The sequence below is a fragment of the Cloeon dipterum genome, chromosome 1 (genome assembly GCF_949628265.1).
Source record: "Cloeon dipterum chromosome 1, ieCloDipt1.1, whole genome shotgun sequence".
In the NCBI taxonomy this organism is placed as follows: Eukaryota; Metazoa; Arthropoda; class Insecta; order Ephemeroptera; family Baetidae; genus Cloeon; species Cloeon dipterum.
In genome coordinates, this window is record NC_088786.1 from 25,901,329 (window position 1) to 25,922,974 (window position 21,646).

General features: G+C 40.1%; 7 protein-coding genes across 7 annotated transcripts in view; 4 read left to right on the plus strand and 3 right to left on the minus strand.

Moving 5' to 3' along the window:
• The window catches only part of NK7.1, a 64,306-nt gene extending 63,313 nt beyond the window's left edge, over positions 1-993 (plus strand). The window contains exon 6 of the mRNA XM_065497131.1: positions 21-993. Within this exon, the coding sequence (XP_065353203.1) occupies positions 21-136 (116 nt within the window). The 3' untranslated portion in view covers positions 137-993. The remainder of the gene's footprint in view (positions 1-20) is intronic.
• On the minus strand, positions 479-4,195 carry LOC135948044 (uncharacterized). The gene is made up of 8 exons (XM_065497107.1): positions 4,075-4,195; positions 3,951-4,016; positions 3,770-3,895; positions 3,304-3,428; positions 3,029-3,233; positions 2,039-2,422; positions 1,639-1,985; positions 479-1,202 (listed from the first exon to the last, which is right to left on the minus strand). Exons 1-8 carry the CDS (start codon positions 4,135-4,137, stop codon positions 1,028-1,030), a joined length of 1,491 nt encoding a protein of 496 aa, XP_065353179.1. The 5' UTR covers positions 4,138-4,195; the 3' UTR covers positions 479-1,027.
• Positions 4,196-4,449: 254 nt separating this feature from the next.
• Positions 4,450-7,529, plus strand: LOC135948053 (uncharacterized). Its single transcript, XM_065497119.1, has 7 exons — positions 4,450-4,586; positions 4,659-4,808; positions 4,862-4,992; positions 5,044-5,248; positions 5,495-5,827; positions 5,880-6,098; positions 6,830-7,529. The coding sequence occupies exons 1-7, from the start codon at positions 4,515-4,517 to the stop codon at positions 7,184-7,186; spliced, it is 1,467 nt and encodes a 488-aa protein (XP_065353191.1). The 5' UTR covers positions 4,450-4,514; the 3' UTR covers positions 7,187-7,529.
• Positions 7,530-8,542: 1,013 nt separating this feature from the next.
• On the plus strand, positions 8,543-11,845 carry LOC135934069 (cuticle protein 19.8-like). The gene is made up of 4 exons (XM_065475580.1): positions 8,543-8,674; positions 10,851-10,955; positions 11,015-11,187; positions 11,367-11,845. Exons 1-4 carry the CDS (start codon positions 8,660-8,662, stop codon positions 11,638-11,640), a joined length of 567 nt encoding a protein of 188 aa, XP_065331652.1. The 5' UTR covers positions 8,543-8,659; the 3' UTR covers positions 11,641-11,845.
• A 62-nt stretch (positions 11,846-11,907) lies between these two features.
• LOC135934626 (uncharacterized) lies at positions 11,908-16,000 on the plus strand. The gene is made up of 6 exons (XM_065476524.1): positions 11,908-12,141; positions 13,177-13,611; positions 13,671-13,880; positions 14,086-14,599; positions 14,651-15,063; positions 15,397-16,000. The coding sequence occupies exons 2-6, from the start codon at positions 13,255-13,257 to the stop codon at positions 15,976-15,978; spliced, it is 2,076 nt and encodes a 691-aa protein (XP_065332596.1). The 5' UTR covers positions 11,908-12,141; positions 13,177-13,254; the 3' UTR covers positions 15,979-16,000.
• On the minus strand, positions 15,939-20,487 carry ABCB7 (ATP binding cassette subfamily B member 7). Its single transcript, XM_065476523.1, has 13 exons — positions 20,188-20,487; positions 18,443-18,679; positions 18,190-18,385; positions 17,970-18,136; positions 17,812-17,913; positions 17,583-17,759; positions 17,347-17,521; positions 17,135-17,292; positions 16,922-17,085; positions 16,740-16,869; positions 16,548-16,691; positions 16,358-16,489; positions 15,939-16,308 (listed from the first exon to the last, which is right to left on the minus strand). The coding sequence occupies exons 1-13, from the start codon at positions 20,365-20,367 to the stop codon at positions 16,093-16,095; spliced, it is 2,178 nt and encodes a 725-aa protein (XP_065332595.1). The 5' UTR covers positions 20,368-20,487; the 3' UTR covers positions 15,939-16,092.
• LOC135934628 (SET domain-containing protein 4) lies at positions 18,772-20,181 on the minus strand. The gene is made up of 2 exons (XM_065476525.1): positions 19,352-20,181; positions 18,772-19,294 (listed from the first exon to the last, which is right to left on the minus strand). Exons 1-2 carry the CDS (start codon positions 20,045-20,047, stop codon positions 18,803-18,805), a joined length of 1,188 nt encoding a protein of 395 aa, XP_065332597.1. The 5' UTR covers positions 20,048-20,181; the 3' UTR covers positions 18,772-18,802.
• Positions 20,488-21,646: the final 1,159 nt, after the last annotated feature.

Below are 21,646 nucleotides of genomic sequence, written 5' to 3' on the forward strand. Positions count from 1 at the left end.
ACGAGCGCATTTCGTTGCAGGCGACGGAGAGGCTGTGCGCAGTTTGAAGATCAAAGTGGACCGGGTGGCGGAGCGGGCGGCCGAGGTTGCCCGGGTGCCCCCGGTCGCGTCCCCAGGCGGCCATCACAACAGCTAACAAGCGGCCGGCTCCCGGCCGGCGAAGAGCAAGGCCAAGTCGGGAAGGCTGATCGTCAAAATCACGAGATCTCCCAGGCGCTGATCGCATCTCTGCTTTTACGCGCGCGTGTTACCGATCAAAGTTTTTATGCAGTGCCAATTACAACGTGTGTGACATTCATTTGACTCTCGACGAGAGGAAGCGACTCGGTGGCGATTTTACGAGTTTACCCTCACAGGTTATCTGAGAAACAATATCCATACAATGTATTTTTATGTAAAACAAAAAGTGAAATTTCTGTATTGGAAAAAACTTTGTGTATTTTAAAGCAGGTTTTACGCACTACTGAAACAATGACGATCTTTGTTACCAATTGGAAATTGTTTTATTTAAATTTTTGTGAAAAGATGACAATGTTTCGGTAGTGTGCTTCGATTGACTGTTTGTATCTTCTTGATGTGGTTGAGTCAATGGCGATGAGAATCTCTCCGGTTCAGATTTTCAAATGTGAGTATGTACATTATAAGATGGTTAACATAATTACTACACACAGCAAACTGTACTACATGAGTAGAAATGATTGTCCCACAAATGCTATACGAATCCAAAGTTTTCTGTCAGGCGCCAAATTTGTACCTAATTTGAGTGTTGCATGTTATTCCTTCAAGACAGAGAATTTCTACACGGTGCATTGAAAGTCTCTTATTACACTACTTAAATCTAATCATATGGGAAAGCATTACAAAATAGTTTGTTAAGTTGAAAACCACGAGTCATTTGTTGTTTTTCTTGTCAAAAAGGCGTCTGATCAAAATACACTGGCTGAGCTTTAAAATGAAAAGTAACTTTGTAAATAAAAGTTAACTGGTATTCAATTGACGGTGTTTTCGTTTCTTAAAAGACTGCCTACTACTTCTCTACAACAAAAGAACAGATAAACGAGTCCGTCGTTCTTCTCACCAACTCATGTGATCGCTCTTCAAAAAACGAGGGCGTTTCTGATATTGAGCACGTGCTTGGATACTTTCCTGGAGCATGGAATAGCACTTTTACTGACCAGCTACTTGGCGGAATCGGCACAGGACTGAAATCATAAATGAAAAGCGTATTGGTTACATGCAATTTTCGTAAACGCCACAAACAGGTGGTCGCTTGCTTGGCCTCACAAAACTTGCTATTTATTTTTATTTTTGATTTCTCTTTATAAAAACTGGTGTTTTTTTATTACTTTTAACGGAAAATACAATAAAAAAGTATATATTAAAAGTGAGTTTATAGTAAAGAATGGGCGAACAGAAATTGCTATATACTGTAGAAGCGATCAGTTATATAAAGGGTTTTTATTATTTACTCTTAAATTTGCTTAAAATATATTATTTGGGTCTGTGCAGAACTGCCCAAATATTTTTACTCTTACTTTACAATTCCTGGCTCCAAAAAAACTTTCGATAACGAAGGGAATTTTTACTGACAAATATTTAAATTTTATTAAAAATAGAAGGAGGGAAATTCTCAATTACCTGTCAAATTTGAAGTTCAACACTTTTGGCGCGTCCATGGCACACGCGTTATTTTGAGGAATAACAATTCTCTGGCTGCGTAATACCGACTTATTCTCTCCATAAACGACAAAAGACATGTCCTCGGTTGCCACGCAGTCATCTCCTTTGGTCACCCTGGCCGGAATCTGCACTCCTACCAGTCGCTTCAGTCCTTTCGACATGTGCGATGCCGTCATGATGTCGAAAATATTCCTCTGAGACGTTTGGTTGCACATCAAGTAGTCCGATCCCGTCCCTCGGATCTCCAAAATGTCGGGTTTCCGCGAGCTCAGTGTGGGGCTGTGCAGAACCGATGGCTGATACACCTGCAAATTTTATTTAGATAGTTAAAAGAACAATATTTTTTTGCTGCTCTTACAGAATTAGTGTTGTAAAGAACGTCGAGGGCCTCGTTGTAAGTGGGATCGCCCGTTGAGCTTCCCGCGTTAAAATTGTTGTAATTGAGCATGACCGCCTGCAGATTTTTGAAGACTGGGCCCAAAACGCCCCGTATCGACTCTGGGTTGGAAGGCTCGAGCCCCTTTTTCTCGGCGGCCGTCACGGCCCAGCGCAGGAGCGAGTCGAACAATTTCATCTCCGCAGCCACGGCCACCGGGGGCAGAATGCCCGAAGAGGGAATCGGGGCCACGTAGCGCGTCGTCAGGTTCATGGTGCGCATCTGCAGGATCTGGGCCAGCGCGGAGTGTGGAAGTTGCAGGAACTCCGGATCGGATATCAGCTCTTCCGTTCGCCAGGATATAACCTTGATGTTATAATTAACAAAATTAAGAGAAGGATCTCAGCTAGGAATAAAAGAGCCCATTTAAAAGTAAACAGAAAATATTATTTTCCTTCATTGTTGCAATATTCATTACTATTCTTTTATATTTAAAGAGAAAAATAGGTCAATTAGTAGGAATTAAAAATAATCATTTTACGGCCAGTATACTCATAATTAAATAATGGTACAGGAATGGACAAATTTATAATTCCTAACTGTAGAGACATTTTTCTCTTTGACGTCTTAAAATTGTATTACTAGCCTAGTCCTCCGTAAATTTTCTTATTATGGTGTTAATTAGTAAAAAATGTAGCATTCATTTAAGTTTTTTGCTTGTAATAAAAACGATCTTCTTGTGAGAAAAATTTCCCCAATTAGAGAAGAAATTAAATTTTATGCAACTGGTAAAAATGTTCTTTCTCTGCCATATTATTTATATAATTTTTTCTCCTAGATATAACTCTGTCTTTGAACAACTAACTTTTTTGGGATAGGTCCATCTAAAAATAGTTTTATTAATTATGATGATGTCTGTAGATTGAGACTTTTGATAATAAATAAAATTAGAGAATGAACACAAAGACTCACATTTAAAGCAGCTTGAATTAAAAAGTTATCGTTGGTCTCGACTGCGCACTTGTACGTTGTCCACACCTGGTCAGGGTACATGTTGACCCACAGACTGCTCTTGAGCTTCTCCTCGAAGGCGCCGATCTGGTACCTTTTCGCGTGTCTCAGCAGCCGGCACGCCTCTTCTTCATCCGTGGTGCAGAACGATCCTTGGTACAGGTACCTGCGGAAAAGCAGTTTTATGCAACCGTCGGAGCACCAGCGCTGAGCGTGCGGTATAAGCTAGGTCTCACCTCTGAATGGCGTGGAATTCGTCAGGAGACAAGTCGTCCAGGTGGATGGTGTTGGTGTTGTTCCTCAGATACGCGGCGAAAATCGGACTGGCGCGCGACATGAACAGCCTATGCGCCTTCATTGGCTTATTCAAATAAAAATTCAAATTGGTAATAATACACACACGTGATTAAAAATAACAAGAGAATGCGTGATGAAAAATGAGAACAATGTGGCAAAAGGTAAAAAAGGTATAACAAAAATTGAATCGATTAGTTAAAATATAAAGCAAAAAGTAAAATAAATAGCACGTTGGAGAAGAAATTAGTTTTATTCCTGTATAGAAAAATTGAAAACAAACCTTGAACTGAAGGGAGAAATAAAAAAATATCTTTAAAGGCAACGAGGCTTAAGTGTTGCAACAAATCATGAATAATATTATTTTTTTAAAGATGAGTTTCAATTGTTTAGAAACCAAAAACTTACCTCTCTGTCAGGTCCAACCAGTATAGTGCAGTCAGTCATGAGATCGTTTTCCATTAAATATTTATTCTTCTTGACCAGACTCAATCCCGACCTCCAGTCTTCTAATTCAATTCTGGCCGAAGAGTTCTAAACACACGTGTAAGAATTTAAAAAATAAGGCCAGCGTGCGGGCACTTATTACCCCGTCTCCTTTGAGGGATGCCAGAAACTTGTCGAAATTAACTTCATTTCTCGACCGCCTGTTCGCCTGAGAGGTAAAACTGAATTTTTCAGAAGGAGCACGAGCAAAACGTTTATACGTTTACCTGGCAAGTGGTGGTGGTCCAGCCGAAAACGAGGCACAGCGCGAGCACTACTTTGAAACCCATCTCTTTAGCGTGCAGCTCACACACATTCTGGCCGCACGACACAAGACTTTGAGTGTTGTGTCACATTGATAAAATTTTCATTCTTTGACCCGCAGCGTCGCGTTCGGATAGGTCACCGAAGCGCAGCCACTCCCTTATCATAGAGCGCAGCGCGTCGAAAGGGAGATTAAGTGACTCTCGACACGCTTTGTCTAATTTCTCACGTGATAAATCTTTTAATTTGCTCCAGACACACAAAAAGGATATTGATGCGTCCAAGGACTTTGAGCTTTATTATTTTATCTTGTGACCACCGCGTCGCGCCCATATATCTCTCATTCTCCGAGAGTAGCTTGGGAGAAGAGTATTATTATTTTCACTCTCTCTGCATCTGAAGAATGAAGGGGAAAATTACACGACTGCTTGTTGGCATTCTTGTGCAATGCGCTCTAGCAAACGCATTCACGACGGTCAGTATTTTTGCAACAGCTAGTGCAGTTATTGCTCAAGTGTTTTAGTTCGAATTTTTAATTATTTCTTAGATCGGAATTGCTGAGGAGTCTGTCCAAGAGTTGATAAACCCGCTGTCAATGATGGGCGCGGCGGAAACTGCTGAAATAAATAGCAACTTGGACTTGCTGAAAAGCGGAATTTTTTCAGACTGCATGTTCGTTGTTGGGCCTGACAAGAGGGTTGGTTAATTTAAAAGACCGTTATTTATTTTTAATTTGGTTATAAATTTAAGATCATCAAAGCGCACAAGATTATTTTAATTCGGAACTCCGGGATTTTTGAAAAGCTTTTTTCAAGAGAAGACGCACCTTCTAAAGTATTCATCAACAGCGTCGACTACAACGATTTCTTAGCCATTCTAAGGTAATGAGTTAATTGGAAGCTATATTATATGTGCTGATTTATTTTTTTCAGATTCATTTACTCTGGAAGCAACTGCATTAGGTCCGTGGATGAAGCTTGCGCCCTGCTGAAATACGCCGAAAAGTTTCAGTTTGACGGTGTTGCGGAAAAGAGCCGCGCTTTCCTCTGGGCTTCCATGTACCCTGGCAGGATATGGAGCACTTATCAATGCGCGATCGCCGCCAACGACGAACAACTCGCTCAAGCTGCAATTGAGGCAAATATAAATTTCAATTTAAGGCTTTTTCAACACGCAATAATTGAAATTAATTATATAAAAAATGGATACAAAATTATTGTAGAAGAGAAAGAAACATGATTAGTAATAACATTGCTTCCCTTTCGTTTAGAGATATGTTTGCATTTATTTAAAAAAAAAGAAAAATTGTTATCAGTATCTTCGCAGTAATTATATTATTGAGCTGATATTATTTATAATATTTAGAAATATATTTCATTCCAGTTGGCAAAACAAGACACGGCACAAGCACTGCAAGAATCTGATTTCGCCTCAGTGCCGAAAAGCGTACTGTCTGATTTCCTGCACGCAAAGCAACTGTCCTTCGTGCCGCTATCAGACAAATCTGCGCACCGACATTACCTCGAACTAAAACTGCTCAAGGCGGTGATCAGATGGGCAAAAGCGGAAGCCAAGAGGCAGAGTTTGCCGCTGACCCCGGTTTCCTACCGGACGGTGCTGGGTCCTGAGCTGCTAATGCCCCTAAGAGGTCTGTTCCTCACCCCTGAGGACCACAACTCGCTCGAGTTCGGGTCTCAGAAGTTTGATTATGGAAAGGTGAAGATTTATTCAATTAAACGGAGCAGATATTCACTGTATATTTTTTCAGATCATGTCTTTGGTGTTCAGCTTGGAGGATGAAGGGGACGTGGGCCAGTTCAAGGGCCCCCGCCTGGTCAGCGAGGCCCAGCAAATCCGCAAGGTGTTGGGTGCTGAGTTCTGCGGGCCGCTGCACCACTTCACCGGACAGAACTCGACTTATTGGTTGGTCAGCTCGGCGCAACTTGGTTTCCTCAACATGCGGGACCCGCGCCTCGTCGGCCTGCAGGTATCCGACTTTGGCGAAAATAACGCCTATTTAATTGCAATGCGCGCTGTTCAGACTAACCCTGGCGGGATCTCTGTCAAGGGCCTTCAACGTGTACATGCGTCAATTTGCATTAGTTTAAGTGAAGGTTCAAATGTCACATTTTAATTTAAATCAGCCTTTTTGACTCATCACGACGAACTCTCAATTTGTTCGTCTACGTTCTGCATTACTACATATTTTTTTTTATCAAGATGCACCATCCAAAACATTTTTAGAAGAGAACTATCAAGCGCAAGAAATTAATAAATTTCATACGAATGAGCCCATATATATGCTTGGATCCTCCTATTCGATTTTGCATTCCATTTTTGTTAGCATGGAATTCTATCACTTTTTGAGCTGTGAGAAAAATCAGATCAGTCTGACCCAGGCTGCAAAATTTCCAGCCAAGTGACTGACTTAATATTTTGTCACATAATAGAATCTGTTGCACACAAACTGGTGTTTAATAAACTGATTGATTGATTGATTTTTGTTAGATCGCCATATACTTGGAATATTTTAAATAATTTTAAATAATAATATAATAAGATATAAAAAAATTACGCTCAGCAAAATGCATTATTTTTAAGTCTGAAGCTAAGGAAAAAAGCAATAGAAAAGTTTAGTTAATTTATTTCATTTTCTTGAAATGTTTCTCTTTTTCTGCCCATCTTATTGAAAATATGTATTTAATTTATGTTCTCCAGGTGTTAAGGAAGGACGGTTGCCAGCCCAAGGATGAATTCACGGTTTTGGTGGTCCGATTGAGGGACAACAAGATCATTTACGGCGCACGTGTGACCATTACTGAGACGGGCGAGTGCAAGAAAATTTCCCCGAAAGTGGAGGTCAAACTGCCCAGGGAGGTTCCTTTGGAGGGTGATTCTTCGCAGTTCAAGGTGCAAGTAGTCTTCCACAGGTCCGGAGAGTACCCTGCCTACGACCACTCGAGTCAGGTGGACGTGCCAAAATTCTTCAACGGCAACACCATGGTCAATTTGAGAACGCCCAAAGGAAGTGGAATAATCACGTCGATCGTCACGACAAAACCGAGAGGCAGCTAAACTATGAAATAATAATTAAAACTTATTAATATCATACCTAAAAAAATTCAATTTTTCCGCTACCTTGACTCACATCAAACGCAGTGGACGTTAATTGCAAGTTGTTGCTTGCGGAGGCGGACGAACAACACAAACATAACTGTACCCGAGGTACTTTTTTATGTAAATTGACTTAAAAATCAACCGTTCTTTTCATGATCGCTCACATTTTTGCAACAAAAGAGCGTTATGAACCCGTGTCTTCAAACATTGTTATTAAGATCCTCCTTTGGCGATGATATCAGAAAATGGAAAGAGAGAAGTACGCAACGCTCGTCTTTTTATTGTAAAAAGGGGAAGAGCTGCAGTTTTATTTTCTGACAACTCGCGTCTTGCATATTTGCCGCGCAGGCAAGTTGCAAAATCCTGAAAACACCGACCATTTCGTCCTCCTCTCTTATCTTGCGGCTCTACGTTTGTGCAAACGTGTTCAATAAATGTGTACTGATCTTGACAATGATTTCTCGCAGGCAGCACTCAGGTAAAAATGGCAAAGACAAGTTTTCCTTTGGCGACGTCGCATATCGGTGTAAATTAATCTCTATCAAGGCAGCGCTTCGCGGCAATTTATAAAGTAAAAAGGGCAGCTCGTCCTGGCAGCTGCAACGGTTCAATCTATAAACGAAACCGATTACAACAATAATAATTGCGAGGGCGGTAACAAATAATTTACTGCTGCAACAACCTGCAGTCATTAAAGTCTCTCTTATTAAAAGCGCGTTTCATCCAGAATTGAATTGCAAATCAAACGAATCGGAACCAGGATTTAAGGATTATCCACAAAAACACTCAAATTTTTACAAAAATGTTTATTAGTTAAAATGGTCACAAACATTTTGTTCTGCACTCTTTATTTCTTAATTTCAATCTAACTAAAAAAATTGCCTAACCCGTGGTTTTCATTTGAAAATGATTAGTCAAGAACTCTAAAACCAGAAATAGAACCTGAATATCGAGCTACCAAAAAGGCCTGAGTCCTGGAAGCTGTCAAGCTCATTATAGAGGTTAATGAACGTCGTTATACAATCATGTTGAGCAAAATATTGCATAGTGAAATGCAGAATAATAGCAAGGCGTGGGTGAACCGCCGCGGCGCGAGAAAGGTGCCGATTGAATAATAATCGCGACCGCACAAATGTAGGAAATGAATAAAGCACAGGTGTCGGTTTTCGCGTCTCACACGCGTCTCGATTGCAGCGAAGATGCGATGCACTGCACTCGGCGCGGGTGTGGAAGCAGCGGCGGCGGTGGCGGCGGCGGCGGGCGCAAAACACAATTTACACACGCAAGCAGCACGCATTTTGCAAGAGCAGCGGCCCGCACGGCGCTTCGGCCGCCGAGAGCTGCAGGGGAGTGGTCTCGTTTTCTGCATGCTATAAGTGCCGGTGCCCGTCCATCCTCACGCTCATTACTACAACTATCATAGCAGAGGAGATGCTCACCTCACAGGTACTGTGTGCCGCTTCATCTATATTATTTGACATTTGAACACTTTCAATTTTCAATTACTGGTTATTTCACTATTGTGGTTTGAATATTTAGTAAAGAAAAATATCAGTATTTTAAAATTTTGTTTTTAAATACAACATTTTTGCTCTGCTTATAACAAGTGTTAATCTACATAAAAATTTAATTTCACGAATCGTCTTTCGTTGGTTAATAAGTCCTCTGTTAAACTTGATTATATTGGAATTGGAAAAGTTCTTTATTTGCGTATTTTAATATCGCCCAGAGTTGTCCGAAAATTTGCAAAATATGTCAAAAAAGATACACGATTCAAATATTAATCTTATCATCACATTTATAATTTAGAAATTCATTCATGTTATAAAATTTGTTTGAGTATACAAATGAATTGAGCTTCCTCTCTTTTATAGATGAAAAAATTAATTTTAACCGAAAGCAATTTTAGATATCGACTATTTTCATAATTTGCAGTACTGAGTAATGCTGATCGATTTTGGATTACAATTGCCTTTAGTAACAATATTTTGGAGAAAAAATAAATGATGTTCATCCTTTAGGCTAAACGATAGAGTTTAAAAATTGTTCGAACACACATGATTAGTATTGACATTAATTAACATTGCTCAAATTATGATGCAAATCCAGCAATTTGCTTCTTATCAATCCCGCATGCAAAACACCAAAAGCAATAAAAGCGCAATTTTGCTTTAGTGCTGCTGCTCTCGTGGCACTCATTTAGGTTCCAGCGCCAATTAAAATGCCAGAAACCATCTCTGTGTGTTGTGTTTTTTTTCTGGATCGTGTTTAAATGATGTGGTCGTAAAAGCTAATCGTTATATATAAGTCTTGATTTCCCCTCATTTATTCTGGTTTCGCAGCTCAAATGTTTGGCGTTCATTTGAGCTCTGCTCTTTTTGATGTCCCCTGTGGGAAGAAATGCCTTCTACGGTAACTTGAATTATTTACAGTGACAGCAATGAAATTGAAAGAACAAGCAGCGCACGCAAGCCTCACGTTTTATTTCTCATATTTTTCCGAGCGAGGATCCACTTGACGCGATCGGTGTGCACACTTTATTTCTCGCCTCCGCCACCACGCAAAACGAATTTGTTCGCGCAAATCGCGTCGGTGGGCTGCAACAATCAATCATTGTTGGAATAGAGCTGGGAAATCAATTGCACGCTGGCAAATTAAAATTCCTTTTGCCGCAGCGTATTAGCATAAAGTGTTGCGAACGCGCGATATTTATCTCTCGTGTCCGCGTGCGTGCTGCGCCGAAATGCAAAAAGCTGCTGCGCTGTCTGATAACCTGTCACCCGAGACAAGCAATTAACGATTTTGATGAAGGCAAGAGCGTTGCATCCTCACTCTTTTACTCTGCTTTTGCGGCTTGGTGTGGGCAGACTGCTTATTTAATCTTACTATATTATTCGTCCGTTTCGTACCTATCAAATGCGAGAAGGTGTTCTACGCAACTCAGGTGAATTTTTTGAATTCTATTTGATACGAAAAGCTTTATAGTCGTTCGGCAAAAGGATTTTTATTGAATTATGCTCTTCACTGTCGGCAGCTGATCTAATTACGACATGCAGACGTAAATCTTCCTAAAAGGAGAATAATAAACCTCTTGAACTCTTTTTGAGCATTTAACTCCTTTTATTATTTACAATAATCTAAATCTTCAAAGACTTCTTCGATATTATTCATGCTTAAATTTAAATTAATATGAACCTACAATTATCAAACTAACCTATAAAAATAAAATTGGTAAAATTGTTTTAATTCAAAAGATGGCATTTGTATCATTATTATCCAGAATTTAAATGTTTACTGCACAAACAACGAGATAATTGACCCTAAAAAATTAGAAAAAGGATTTTCCAGTCAATCCTAATTTAGAAGTAGAAAAAAATGTGGTTTATTACATAATAAATCTTCACACAACATTCTTGTGGCAATAAATCACTCGTTTCGTTCCACTACACTATTTTCTAATTGGCAAACTCGAACGCGTGTGGGACTCACCAATATCAAGTGCAATTAAGTCGAGGCGAACAAACTCGTTGGCGCTATATTTCTTTTTCAACCACATTGACATTATGCCTTGACCAAACGAATTATTATGCGTGTCTCAAAACCCAAATTCGCCTCTTTACAGAAGCTGGTTTTTCTTTTTGCCGCCTTCGCGTGCGTCGCCGCTCAGGAGCTGACCAACCGCCTCACCACGGTCGAATGGGAGTCTTACAATGAACGCGAGCCAAAGGCAAGCAAGATTTTGCCAAATTTAACAAATGGGAAATTAATCGGGATTTTTTCACGCAGGGTCCAGGCAGCTATGCGTACGGATACGACGTCCAAGACCCATTGACGGGAAACGTCCAGTTCAAGGAAGAAACGCGGAAGCCGGACGGAACTGTCCGCGGCAGCTACGGACTCGTTGAGCCCGATGGAAACGTCAAGATTGTCCACTATGTTGCTGATGACAAAGGCTTCAGGTGCAAAACCAATCTCCTTATTTGATTTTCTTTTAAAAATATATTATTTGTTATCGTCGTCTTTCATTCTTGCGCATAAATTTTTTTAAATATATTGAAAAGATACGGCAATAAGATGTTTTAACTACAATAATGATTATTACTGTGGGTGGAAAAACAATTCTCTGATTGATTCGCAGAGTTCACATCGAAAACTCGGCCAAACCCGACGAATTCCACCCTGTCCAGAGGAGTATCAACGAGGCATCTGTGCACCATTCTGTCGTTGGACAGTACGGCAGAAGACTGCTGAGACAGCCGATCGTCGTTGGACCAGTGGCCCCCACCGCCCCTGAAACTGTAGCAGCCCCTGCTCCGGTAGCTGCACCCCAGACTGTCTACACTGTGATCCCGGAGAATTTGCACACGCAATACTACCATTACATCCAACCGTCTTATTTCCAATCCAAATGACATTCACTGTAATGAATTTTTTTAGCGATATTGTAAATAGTTCACAGCACATGTACACAAGAAGCATCAACCTCTGAATACCAAACTTGTCATTCATGAATTATGATATTTTTATAAAATGACCAAAAACCCTTATTTTCAACTCAATGTCTATCCTTTTTGTTAAATATGCCAATAAATAGTTGAATGTTTGACAAGCCCTGTCTATGATTAATTTAAATTTGTTATTAAGCAGCACTGAACCCACAACCCACTGAAACCATAGGAAACAACGCTGCAAAATTATTCCCCCTCTTAGCTTCGCGCCGTTCATTCCCGGGCGCAAGCGCACTGCGCACAAATTGTTAGCCCTGACTGGTATCTGAACTTGCTCACAACTGTGCGTCGACCATATTTGTTGTTCTTAGAAGAGCACTCTTCAGAACTTTATGCTGTGTTTTCTTTATTTCTGACATTTTTGTATTTCTCTGACGTTGGCTGAAAGAATACTGGACAAGTTCGGTACGTTCCTCACCTTTCCCATTTGTTTCATGGAACGGGCTCCTGTTTACGAATTTGGTTCCGTATCATTTTTTGAGCCGATAAAGGAGTACGTACACTTTCTTGTATCACTGTTATACGTACATCGAAGCCAAAAATATTGACAATACATTATAGATACCTGAAGGCTGATAATGTAGGTTCGATTTTTCTACATTATGTAATTATGTTCTTCAGCCTCCTCCTCGAGTGGCGTGTTTTTGTATATTAAATCTTCTCATTTTCTAGATTATGGTCGCTATCTAGAATGTAATTTAAAAACCATTAATATGATAATAGTTATGATAATTATGTATGTACATTATTAAATCGTTTAATTTTACGAAACGGAATATTAATGATAATATGAGTTCTCTCAGTTTTCTGATCATTTGCATAATGGGTAATGCATTTATTTAATAATTAATAACATACATAAATTCGTTTGTGCAGCGGAAAATGGTCCATCTCTTACCGTCACATCTATATGAAATGGCTCAGGGCCATTTTTGCCGTCGGTAAAATTTGCCCGTTTGTTTTTCGACAGTTTCCTCTCTCTCCATCTACCAGTATCCAGTATCAACAAGAAAAAAAATCACACAGAAAACTGAGACGAGCCAATTTTAACGTCGGTATAAATCAGTCTTAGGTCATATATCTTAGAAATGCGACAGTAGGAGATAGGCCATTTTTCCGCGGCACGATTTTCTTTTTTTCTGCAATTTTGTTGAACTTTTAAAATACATAATGTTACAAACTTTTTAACATGAAAATTTTTGGCTACAATTTTACATTCAAATTTGTTGAATATTTAAAATACCATTTTTACAAGTGAAAATTATTACACAAATATGTTAAGCTGGAATTAAAATAACATCGCAAAAAAGTTAAGCACGTGAATTGTCATAGGGCTTCAACCAATATTTTTCTGTGTCAGTTGCTAATCGTTCAAAAACTTCTAAACATATAAGTATCCAATTTTGCAAAAAAATATATTTAATTAAATTTTACTTTCAGGGTGTCAAACTGAAAAGCTAGAGGGCAATAGGCGGAAACCGGACCTAACTGTGACATCTAGCAGTTAAGGATCTCAACATGTCTTCCGATACTAATATTCGAGTATCACCAAAGGCCAAAGTGTCCCCTGCACCATCAAGTTCAAATAAACAACTGAAGGACATGATCAAAATCTACCCAGTTAAAATGATCAAGAACCTCAATACTAGTGATGCTGTTGGCACTACCACCGTCACTAGTGCCGTCACTCCTACTGTCCCTGACCCTGGTCGTGCTGACTCCACTGCGGATTTTTCTACGATTGCATCCCCAGCTGGTGCCAGTGCTGATGGGGCATCCAGTGTGGCAGCTGACAAACAGAAGCCTGAAACTGCAGCTCCTGCTGCAACTCCTGTGCTTGATAAAGACGAACTGAGGAAGCTGATTTCGGAATCGGTAAACAATTACAATTAAATCTTATAAATACTTAGAGCTAATATGTTTTTGTTTTTCAGCTTGGATCTCAACTTGGAAACCTGATTAACACTATCACCAATTCTGTGGAGGCAAAGTTAATATCAAAACCAATCGCATCTGTAAAGAAGCAGGTGCCCCGTAAAAAGAGGAAATTAAGTACAGAAAATAGTGCAGAAGAGAAGCCAGAGAAAATTCCCAGCAAACCATTGACAGCAAGGCATGTGAAAGAGCCAGAGGTTGCCCCAAAGGTAGTGCCTATTCAGGATTTACATTTAAAATATATCGTCCTGGTCCCGGCAAAATTGCGTAACTTTCAACAACCAAACGCGAATTTCCTTGTTGCAACAAAAGGTCAACAATCAATTCGACAATGAAAATTTGGGTGTTTGTTGAACGTTGCGCAATTTTGCCGGGACCAGGACGATATTATGTTATGTTTATCTCCTTTGACAGCCATCAACCTCCTACTACACTATGGGCTCTAACAAGAAGAATACATCAAATGGCCAAAGCAGCGTCTTTGTTCATTCCAACACAAAGCGAATGGAGTACCCTCCCAATGAATACTCCATCGAAGATGTGCACAAAGCAGTTGTGGCGATTTTCAACAATGAGTACACGCAGAACGCCGCGGCCAAGTTGTACAATGTGCCAAGGTCGACTCTGACCAAAAAATTGAGGATTGCGCGGGACCTCGGCTACGTGCCAGACGCTGAAACTTTAAACCAGGCCCGTGGTCCAAAGCCTCAGTTCTCAATCGCAGCTGAAAACTCTTTGAAGGAATTCATCTTTAGCATGTTCGATCGCAGTTTTTCTGTCCCTGAGAGCTGCATGCGTGATTCAATTGTGGATATTGCCGTCGAATTGGGCGAAGTTGAAGGTTTGAAGAAGCCAAGCGGTGCTTGGCGCCACCGCTTCATTGGCAGGCACCAAGGGCTCAAAGAAATTCTTGATGAAAACAAAAAAGGTACACCATCATTTTTTAAGTCTATAATTTTGCTAACTATTTATTGCTCAGAAAATTCTGATGAGGCCATTCATGCTTGGTACACAAATCTTTGGAACCGTCTGCAAGGGATGGGCATCGAATCCCTGCTAGCCCAACCTGAACGCGTGTTCACCATAGAAGAAATCGCCTTGCCAATTACAGAGAAAAAGATTTACCGCAGAAACGAGTGCAAATGGTACTATTGCACAGACAAACAAGCTGTTCGACATGCGTGCATTTGCTTCAACGCTGCTGGTAAAATGACTCCTCCGTTCATCACCTTCCCTGAACGCAACAAGGGGTTCCGTGGTGCTCAAGGGGTGTGGACCACAGTGGCTCCCATTGGCTGGTTCAGTGCCGACACTAAATTTGACCATATTCAGCAGCTGAGGAAGTACTTGGTTGACATGAAACTGCTGAACCCACATGACAACCATCAGAAGGTACTTATTTACAGGGTTTGCACACTTGGATGGTTTTTACCGCAGCCAGATTTACAGAGTGAGGGGAGTCCTGATTTTGCAGATAATTTGAGTTCTCTGAATTGTTAACTCGGGTACTTATCAAATTAAAAAAATTTTCATTGTATTTTACATCACAGAAGAATAGTGGGGGAATCTTATTTTCAATCGTATTAAATACTATGGTTGAAAAAGTCGGTTAACAATGGAAATTTCCAAAAAGAAAGCACCGAATAATTTTTTCAGGTGTCTTTTTTTGCAAAACTACAATTACTGAATTTTTTCTAGTTGAATTAATTTCAGTTGTGGTTTTAGGTTCTCCTCTTCCTGGATGGACAAGCCAGTTCTATCACTTACAAATACTTCAAGTTTTGTGAGGATGCAGGGATCATCTTGTGGAGTCTACTGCCAAAATACAAAACAATCAAACTGCCTGCTGATCGTGTTGTCGAGGTCATCCGGAATGAATGGCCACAAGTGTTGAATCGACACTACCTTGACCCTAACAACCTGTCCTCTTTGCAATTTTCAAACGTGTGCAAGGAAGCGTTAGAAAAGCTGACCAGGTCTCCTGCAGTGATGAAAACATCATTCAAAGAATGTGGGATCGTGCCTTTTAGCTTAGATGAGGCTGCAGCCACCCAGAAAATTCCGTGTACTTTGGCTGACCTGGCATTAGAAATAGAAGTTGATGAGCAGCTAAACCAAGTCCGTCAAGTTGACGAACAAGCACTTGTCGGAGGATTCAACTTCTTCTGTTCATTCGTGCCTGCTAAAAAGTTGAAAGAGTTTGAGAGTGGGAAGGGAACAGGAAAGCTGTACAAGATTTGGAAAGATTGGAGCAAAATGGTCAACGATCATGTTTCTGGCCTTGGAGTAGCTTTGCATGATGAATAAATTGTATTGGTAACTCCCTGGACTTTATTGGAACTTTAATCTACAATCATGAGGGTTTAACAAGAGTAAATATCACTTTTCATAAAACATTAAAAGTTAATCCCTTGATTGCGTTCAGGCCCCCGACAAGCTGCCACCTCTCTGAGCTTTCCACAGACGGCTGTAAGTGCTGTCCGCGTTGCGGAGGAGCTCTTGGTGCGAACCTCGCTCTGCAACGCGGCCAGCTTCCAAAACTAGAATCTCGTCCGCGTCAAGTATGGTCGACAGTCTGTGGGCAATGCAAATTGACGTTCTCCCCGTTGTAGCTCGCCTCAGCGCCTCAAGAATATTCTGGATAAATTATGATAAGTTTGACTCATGGAAATTATTGTCTATTTACGTGTTCTGTGATTGAATCCAAGGATGAAGTAGCCTCGTCAAAAACCAAAATCGGCGCGTCTTTGAGAATAGCCCTGGCGATTGCCACTCTTTGTTTCTCACCGCCTGATAATTTCAGACCACGCTCACCAACCTGTGAAAATTTGATTTTTGGGTTTCACGGAATAAAGACTGAAAATAAAGAACCTTACCCTTGTTTCATATCCTTGCGGCCACCTTATGACTGAATCGTGCAGGTCAGCCATTTTAGACGCAGCAATCACTTCGTCCTTAGTTCGAGACAAATTTCCGTATTGCAGGTTGTAAAATATTGTTTCATTGAAAAGCACGGAGTCCTGGAAATAGGTTCTTTAATATAATATTAATTTTTTAAATGAACTTACCTGTGGCACAATAGCAATGCTTTTTCTTAGCGATTCTAAGTCAACATTTCTGACATCCTGTCCTCCTATCTGAATGTTCCCAGTGTTAGGGTCAAAAAAGCGGAAAAGTAGCCTAATAATTGTAGATTTCCTGCAAGCACAATTTTTTCTCTAAAATGTTAGAAACAATTTTGAAGTCTTACCCAGAGCCTGAGCCGCCCACAATCGCATACTTCTTGCCTGGTGTGATATCAAAGCTCAAATCTCTCAAAACAGACTTGCCAGGTACATATTGGAAAGACACATTATTGAATTTGATGCTTGCGGAACTGTGAGTCAGCGCAAGCAAAGCTGCGCCTGGGTTATTCTAAAAGAAAACAGTTAAAATCAAACAGTGCAATCACCTAATTTCAGACTTTGATATTGGCATCAGTCGCCATTATAGAGAACATTGTCCTCATGTCAATGAGGGCTTGCCGCACTTCTCTGTAGACCGAACCAAGGAATCCGAGGGGTACTGAGAGTTGGAAAAGAAGACCATTGACCAGCACAAGATCACCGACCGTCATATTTCCTTCAGAAAAGCTATAAATTAATAACAAGTCTTTTCAAATATTAAATTGGGTACCCTGCGAAATTTGACGTGCTGAGAGAAGCATCATGGTTGCTACTGAAGCTTGAAAAATCGCACTTTGGCCAAAGTTCAGCAGTGCCAGACTGGTGCTTGTTTTCAGAGATGCGGTTTGGAACCTCTTAAGAGCCTCATCATATCTATCAGCCTCGTGTTTCTCATTATTAAAATACTGAAATATAATATTATACAAAATATACTAAACGACACCACAAAAAATGTGAACCCCTTACTTTCACAGTTTCATAGTTAATAAGCGAGTCAATCGCTTTGTTGCCTGCTTCATTCTCGGCCTGGTTCATGTGAACTCTGAATTTTGTTCGCCACTGGGTGACCAGCAATGTGTATGTTGCGTAAATGCCAACATAGCCAAGCGCAACACTAGCGAAAGGCCACCCGAATTTTGATCCCTGCAAAGTTACCGTTAAGACTGTATTTCAAATAATAATTGGTTCAGTTTACCAGAATTGAGCTGACTAGCGTTAACTCAAAGATAGTCGGGAAAATGTTGAAAATCATAGCAGTTAGCACAAAGTTGATGCCTCGACTACCTCTATCGATCGTCTGGGAAAAAGATTAATTAATACTTGCGAAAATTTTTCAAGAACGGCATTTCCCACCTTGGACAAGGCACCTGTTTGTCTGTCCAAGTGAAACGACAAGTCAAGATTGTGGAGATGCAGGAACACATTTCTGGCAATTTTCCTGATGGAATGCTGAGCGACCCTTGCAAAGACCGCGTTGCGCAATTCGTTAAAACCAGCAGCAGTGGCACCAGCCAGACCATCTAATAAAACATAGATCTGAAAAAGGCGTTTCACTTTCTGTTTTAAACCTTACAGCACACTAGCAAGGTGGCAGCAACCGAAGCCATCGATTCGGCTCCTCCAGCCAAGGAGAGAACAATGTCTGGAGGGTTGTTGTTTAGGGTGTCGAGACCGCATTTGAAGAGAAACGGAACGCAAACAGCAATTGATTTTGCACCAGCCAGAATTGACAGAGCCAGTACGACTCGCTTTCTGATGGAGGAGTCTTCCTAGAATTCAAATCACCGTTAAATTACGTTAAACCAGATTTCAGCTTCGAAATTTACTTTAGGCCAAATGTAGCTAAAGAGCCCCTTGATCATTTCCTGGGCCGTCACTTCCCTGTTGATGTTGAGTTCACCGGCAATGGACGCTAGCTGTGAGGCACCAGGGTGGAAACAGTTTCGAGCGTTGCATGGCTTGTTCAGAAAGCCAATTCTCTTTGGCAAAGGGAGGAGGGTGCTGCTGGTTGTGCATTTGCAGGCTTTGATACCACCCCTTGAAATGGCTGTACTGCTGTACTTCTGCAATTAAAAGTATTAAGAATTTTAAATTATGTGTGCTGCTTCCTTTAAATATTGAGTAATGTTAAACAAATTGATTATAGAGACAAATATTCTGGAAAAAATATTTTTATTGTGAAACTTTCACAAATTAGTAAAATTGCAATGTATTTCTGAAGCAACGGATAATAGATCCAAATGCTCCTGAATTAGGTCCTTCGTAACTGCTAAACTATCTTCTAATGTTCCAGCCATTTTAGCAACCTCACAATTAAGCGTTTCAATCTTATTTCTGATAACTTTTTCTGCTGCTTCGCGCAAAATAACATCCTCAGCAAAATTGCTGGCACTTATTTTCAGGCACTTTGCCATATAAACTAATCCTGTCCAATTCAGTCCTTCTCTAGTGCACCAAATGATTCCATCACACTCGTCAACTTTTCGATCAGGTTGCAGCACTTTCAGAATTTCTTCTCTGCTAAATATTACACGATCATGAGGGTTCTTTGCCACGATGAATCCATACTCCAGGCAGAGAGTGAGATTGTCATGCGCACCGTAGCTGATGAAAACCTGGTCATGCTTCTTAAATGACTCGGAAGCTTTGATTTGGTAAAAATCGCCATTCCAGCCAACCTACAAACAAAGGGTATTTTTTAGCTTTTGAAACACTATTTCACAAAGGTTCATTACCTTGTTAGGTTCAATGTGGGGCGAATGGTTGAGCAGGTCCAAGAACGGTGCCAAAGCTATGTTGTCTTTGTCCTTGCATATTTTGTCCTGGCTCGGTTCTACGTAGACTGCTCTCGTGTTGACAGCAAACCAGGCCCACAAGAAATCGCTCCAGGAGAATTCTTCCAACTTGCTCCGTTTCATTTGAGCGTTGATCCAACAGAGAGATTTTCTCAATGCAGCTATTTCAGAAATGACTTTTTCCCTGATATAACAAGGAAGTCGGTTTAAGTCCAGCACAAAATGTGGGGTTGAAAATGACTTTGGCAAACCCTGAATGTACGTTTTCCAGAGAGAATCTTGATTCCGCTTTTCTAAGAGCAGAAAAGCGGAGAGAATTTGCTGTGCCGTTGGATAAAGAGGATTTGTCAAGTCTTCAAAAAGCTTTGATAACGCTGTGAAGTGGAGGGCTCTCTTGCAAGTAACAACCAAGTTACTTGGAATACTGACTAAGACGTCTCCAATGGATATGGAACGCATAGCTTGCAGACCTCGACCTGTTGCAGCAAAATTAAACGGTCGAAGCGAGCTAGTGTTTTTCCAGTTTTCACGGGACATCCATTGACACAGTTCTTCAATATCACAATTGCGAGTTTCACTTGATTTTTTAGACAAGTCCCTCCGTTTCCTTGCACGAAACGTTCGTCCCATACTCATAATTATGAATAATAAGAAATTAACTCTTTTGTTATCTACTTTCTGTTAAGACTGAAAAATTAAATAAATTTTGCGCAAAAATATTATGTAAGTTCAATAAAATAATAAAGTACAGTTTAAACAGTGGGTTGGGTTATTACCAGAGATTGTAAATATGCGGAATTCGTCGGGAGTTTCGTTGCAAAATGTTTAGTGTCCCGATTGACAGGCGAAGACCGTCTTCTTTGGTTGTCACACTGCAAGGCAACAATTCCAAGGGGTCGAAATTTGGCATTCTGGGTCGACAAAAGGAGTCGACTGCACTTGAGGACAGAAGCCATTATGTCATGTCTTGCCAGGTGTCAATACTCCGTCCAAACTGGAAGATGGTTAGGTCGAAGTCGAAAATTTGACGAGCTATCCTCCTGGATCGGGCCTCGGGATTCGGAAACGACCTCGGGACAGATGGTGGTGAAAAAGGGGCGTATGTAAATGTTTCAAAACGTAACGTCATTGGTCGATGTGGAAATAGAAAAGCGCCAATTTTGAACAGTGTAAACAAAACAGGTGCATGCCGATCCCATCAGACTGATTTAATTGATCTTCTCGGAATTACGTGCCATTCTAGGAATTTTATTGATTTAACTGTGATTGCTTCGTCGAGATACAACGCTTTATTTGAGAATTATCGCAGGTAATACAGTGTTTCATTTATTAATCGTAAAAAGAAAAATTTTATATTTTTATGCTTTTATTTTTCTCTGATGAGCATTTTATGCCCTACTTAACTCTGCCGAAAAATCATTTTTTAAGTAAATCTGTTGATTTTGGGTCTTATTATTATAATGTATCGTCTGGTAAGTAATCTTAGCTGCTAGGGGCTTACATTTTGTCATAGAAATATAATTATTTAATTTAAATGTAGAGGACATAACATACATTCAATGGAAGAATTTTACTAATAATTATAATGCTTTTCCCCGAAAAACTTTTATTTTATTTCATTCATGCCTTTATCTTTCTGAGTTAATGCAATTATCGTTACATGATAAAATAAATCGGAAAATTTATACCATTCTTTAAGTATACTCATTCATTATGACTTAACAACGTGCCTAAATTGATTTTTTTTAATTCATTTATTTACACATATGTTAAAGCTCAAAGAGAAATCTTGATTTTCTTGCGAGCACTATTGCTTAAAAAATTATCCAATATCCGTTGTTTATCTATGCTAAAAATACAATGGGATTTTCTGAAAGTATAAATTACAATAATGTTATCATTTTGGTTTTTAATTAAAAGAGTCACGAATTTGATAATTTATGGCTAGGATATTGTTTGCTGAAATCGATGAAAGTATTAAAAATTATATTCAAAACAGACAAGCACAAATTACAGAAAGCATACTCCAAAATAGAGAAACAGAATGAGCTCTCAATCAGGTTTGCGTGCTGAAAATATATTAAATTTGTGCAGACGCGAAAAAAGGAAATGTGTGCACTTTTTGTGTTCACACCCGGCTTGCTTGTGTGGTCAGTTTTTCGGCGGCGAAGTGTGTGTAGGCATGTGATGCCGATTGCTACCCCCGTGCGCGCTTTCTCTCCGTTATCTAATCCA

What these genes read in the sequence shown, in the direction of transcription:
- LOC135934069 (XM_065475580.1), top strand. An exon ending in ACAATGAACGCGAGCCAAAG is followed by an intron (nt 10,956 to 11,014) that starts GCAAGCAAGATT and finishes TTTTTCACGCAG; the next exon opens with GGTCCAGGCAGCTATGCGTA. An exon ending in GCTGATGACAAAGGCTTCAG is followed by an intron (nt 11,188 to 11,366) that starts GTGCAAAACCAA and finishes ATTGATTCGCAG; the next exon opens with AGTTCACATCGAAAACTCGG.
- LOC135948053 (XM_065497119.1), top strand. Translation starts at nt 4,515, where the DNA reads ATGAAGGGGAAAATTACACGACTGCTTGTTGGCATTCTTGTGCAATGC. An exon ending in TCGCTCAAGCTGCAATTGAG is followed by an intron (nt 5,249 to 5,494) that starts GCAAATATAAAT and finishes ATTTCATTCCAG; the next exon opens with TTGGCAAAACAAGACACGGC. An exon ending in AGAAGTTTGATTATGGAAAG is followed by an intron (nt 5,828 to 5,879) that starts GTGAAGATTTAT and finishes ATATTTTTTCAG; the next exon opens with ATCATGTCTTTGGTGTTCAG.
- LOC135934628 (XM_065476525.1), bottom strand. Translation starts at nt 20,047, where the DNA reads ATGAGTATGGGACGAACGTTTCGTGCAAGGAAACGGAGGGACTTGTCT. An exon ending in CCCACATTGAACCTAACAAG is followed by an intron (nt 19,295 to 19,351) that starts GTAATGAACCTT and finishes CTTTGTTTGTAG; the next exon opens with GTTGGCTGGAATGGCGATTT.
- LOC135948044 (XM_065497107.1), bottom strand. Translation starts at nt 4,137, where the DNA reads ATGGGTTTCAAAGTAGTGCTCGCGCTGTGCCTCGTTTTCGGCTGGACC. An exon ending in GAATTCCACGCCATTCAGAG is followed by an intron (nt 3,234 to 3,303) that starts GTGAGACCTAGC and finishes GCTTTTCCGCAG; the next exon opens with GTACCTGTACCAAGGATCGT. An exon ending in TAATTCAAGCTGCTTTAAAT is followed by an intron (nt 2,423 to 3,028) that starts GTGAGTCTTTGT and finishes TATAACATCAAG; the next exon opens with GTTATATCCTGGCGAACGGA.
- LOC135934626 (XM_065476524.1), top strand. Translation starts at nt 13,255, where the DNA reads ATGTCTTCCGATACTAATATTCGAGTATCACCAAAGGCCAAAGTGTCC. An exon ending in TCTTGATGAAAACAAAAAAG is followed by an intron (nt 14,600 to 14,650) that starts GTACACCATCAT and finishes TTTATTGCTCAG; the next exon opens with AAAATTCTGATGAGGCCATT. An exon ending in CACATGACAACCATCAGAAG is followed by an intron (nt 15,064 to 15,396) that starts GTACTTATTTAC and finishes TTGTGGTTTTAG; the next exon opens with GTTCTCCTCTTCCTGGATGG.
- ABCB7 (XM_065476523.1), bottom strand. Translation starts at nt 20,367, where the DNA reads ATGGCTTCTGTCCTCAAGTGCAGTCGACTCCTTTTGTCGACCCAGAAT. An exon ending in AGCACGTCAAATTTCGCAGG is followed by an intron (nt 17,293 to 17,346) that starts GTACCCAATTTA and finishes GCTTTTCTGAAG; the next exon opens with GAAATATGACGGTCGGTGAT. An exon ending in GTGGGCGGCTCAGGCTCTGG is followed by an intron (nt 16,870 to 16,921) that starts GTAAGACTTCAA and finishes TTGTGCTTGCAG; the next exon opens with GAAATCTACAATTATTAGGC.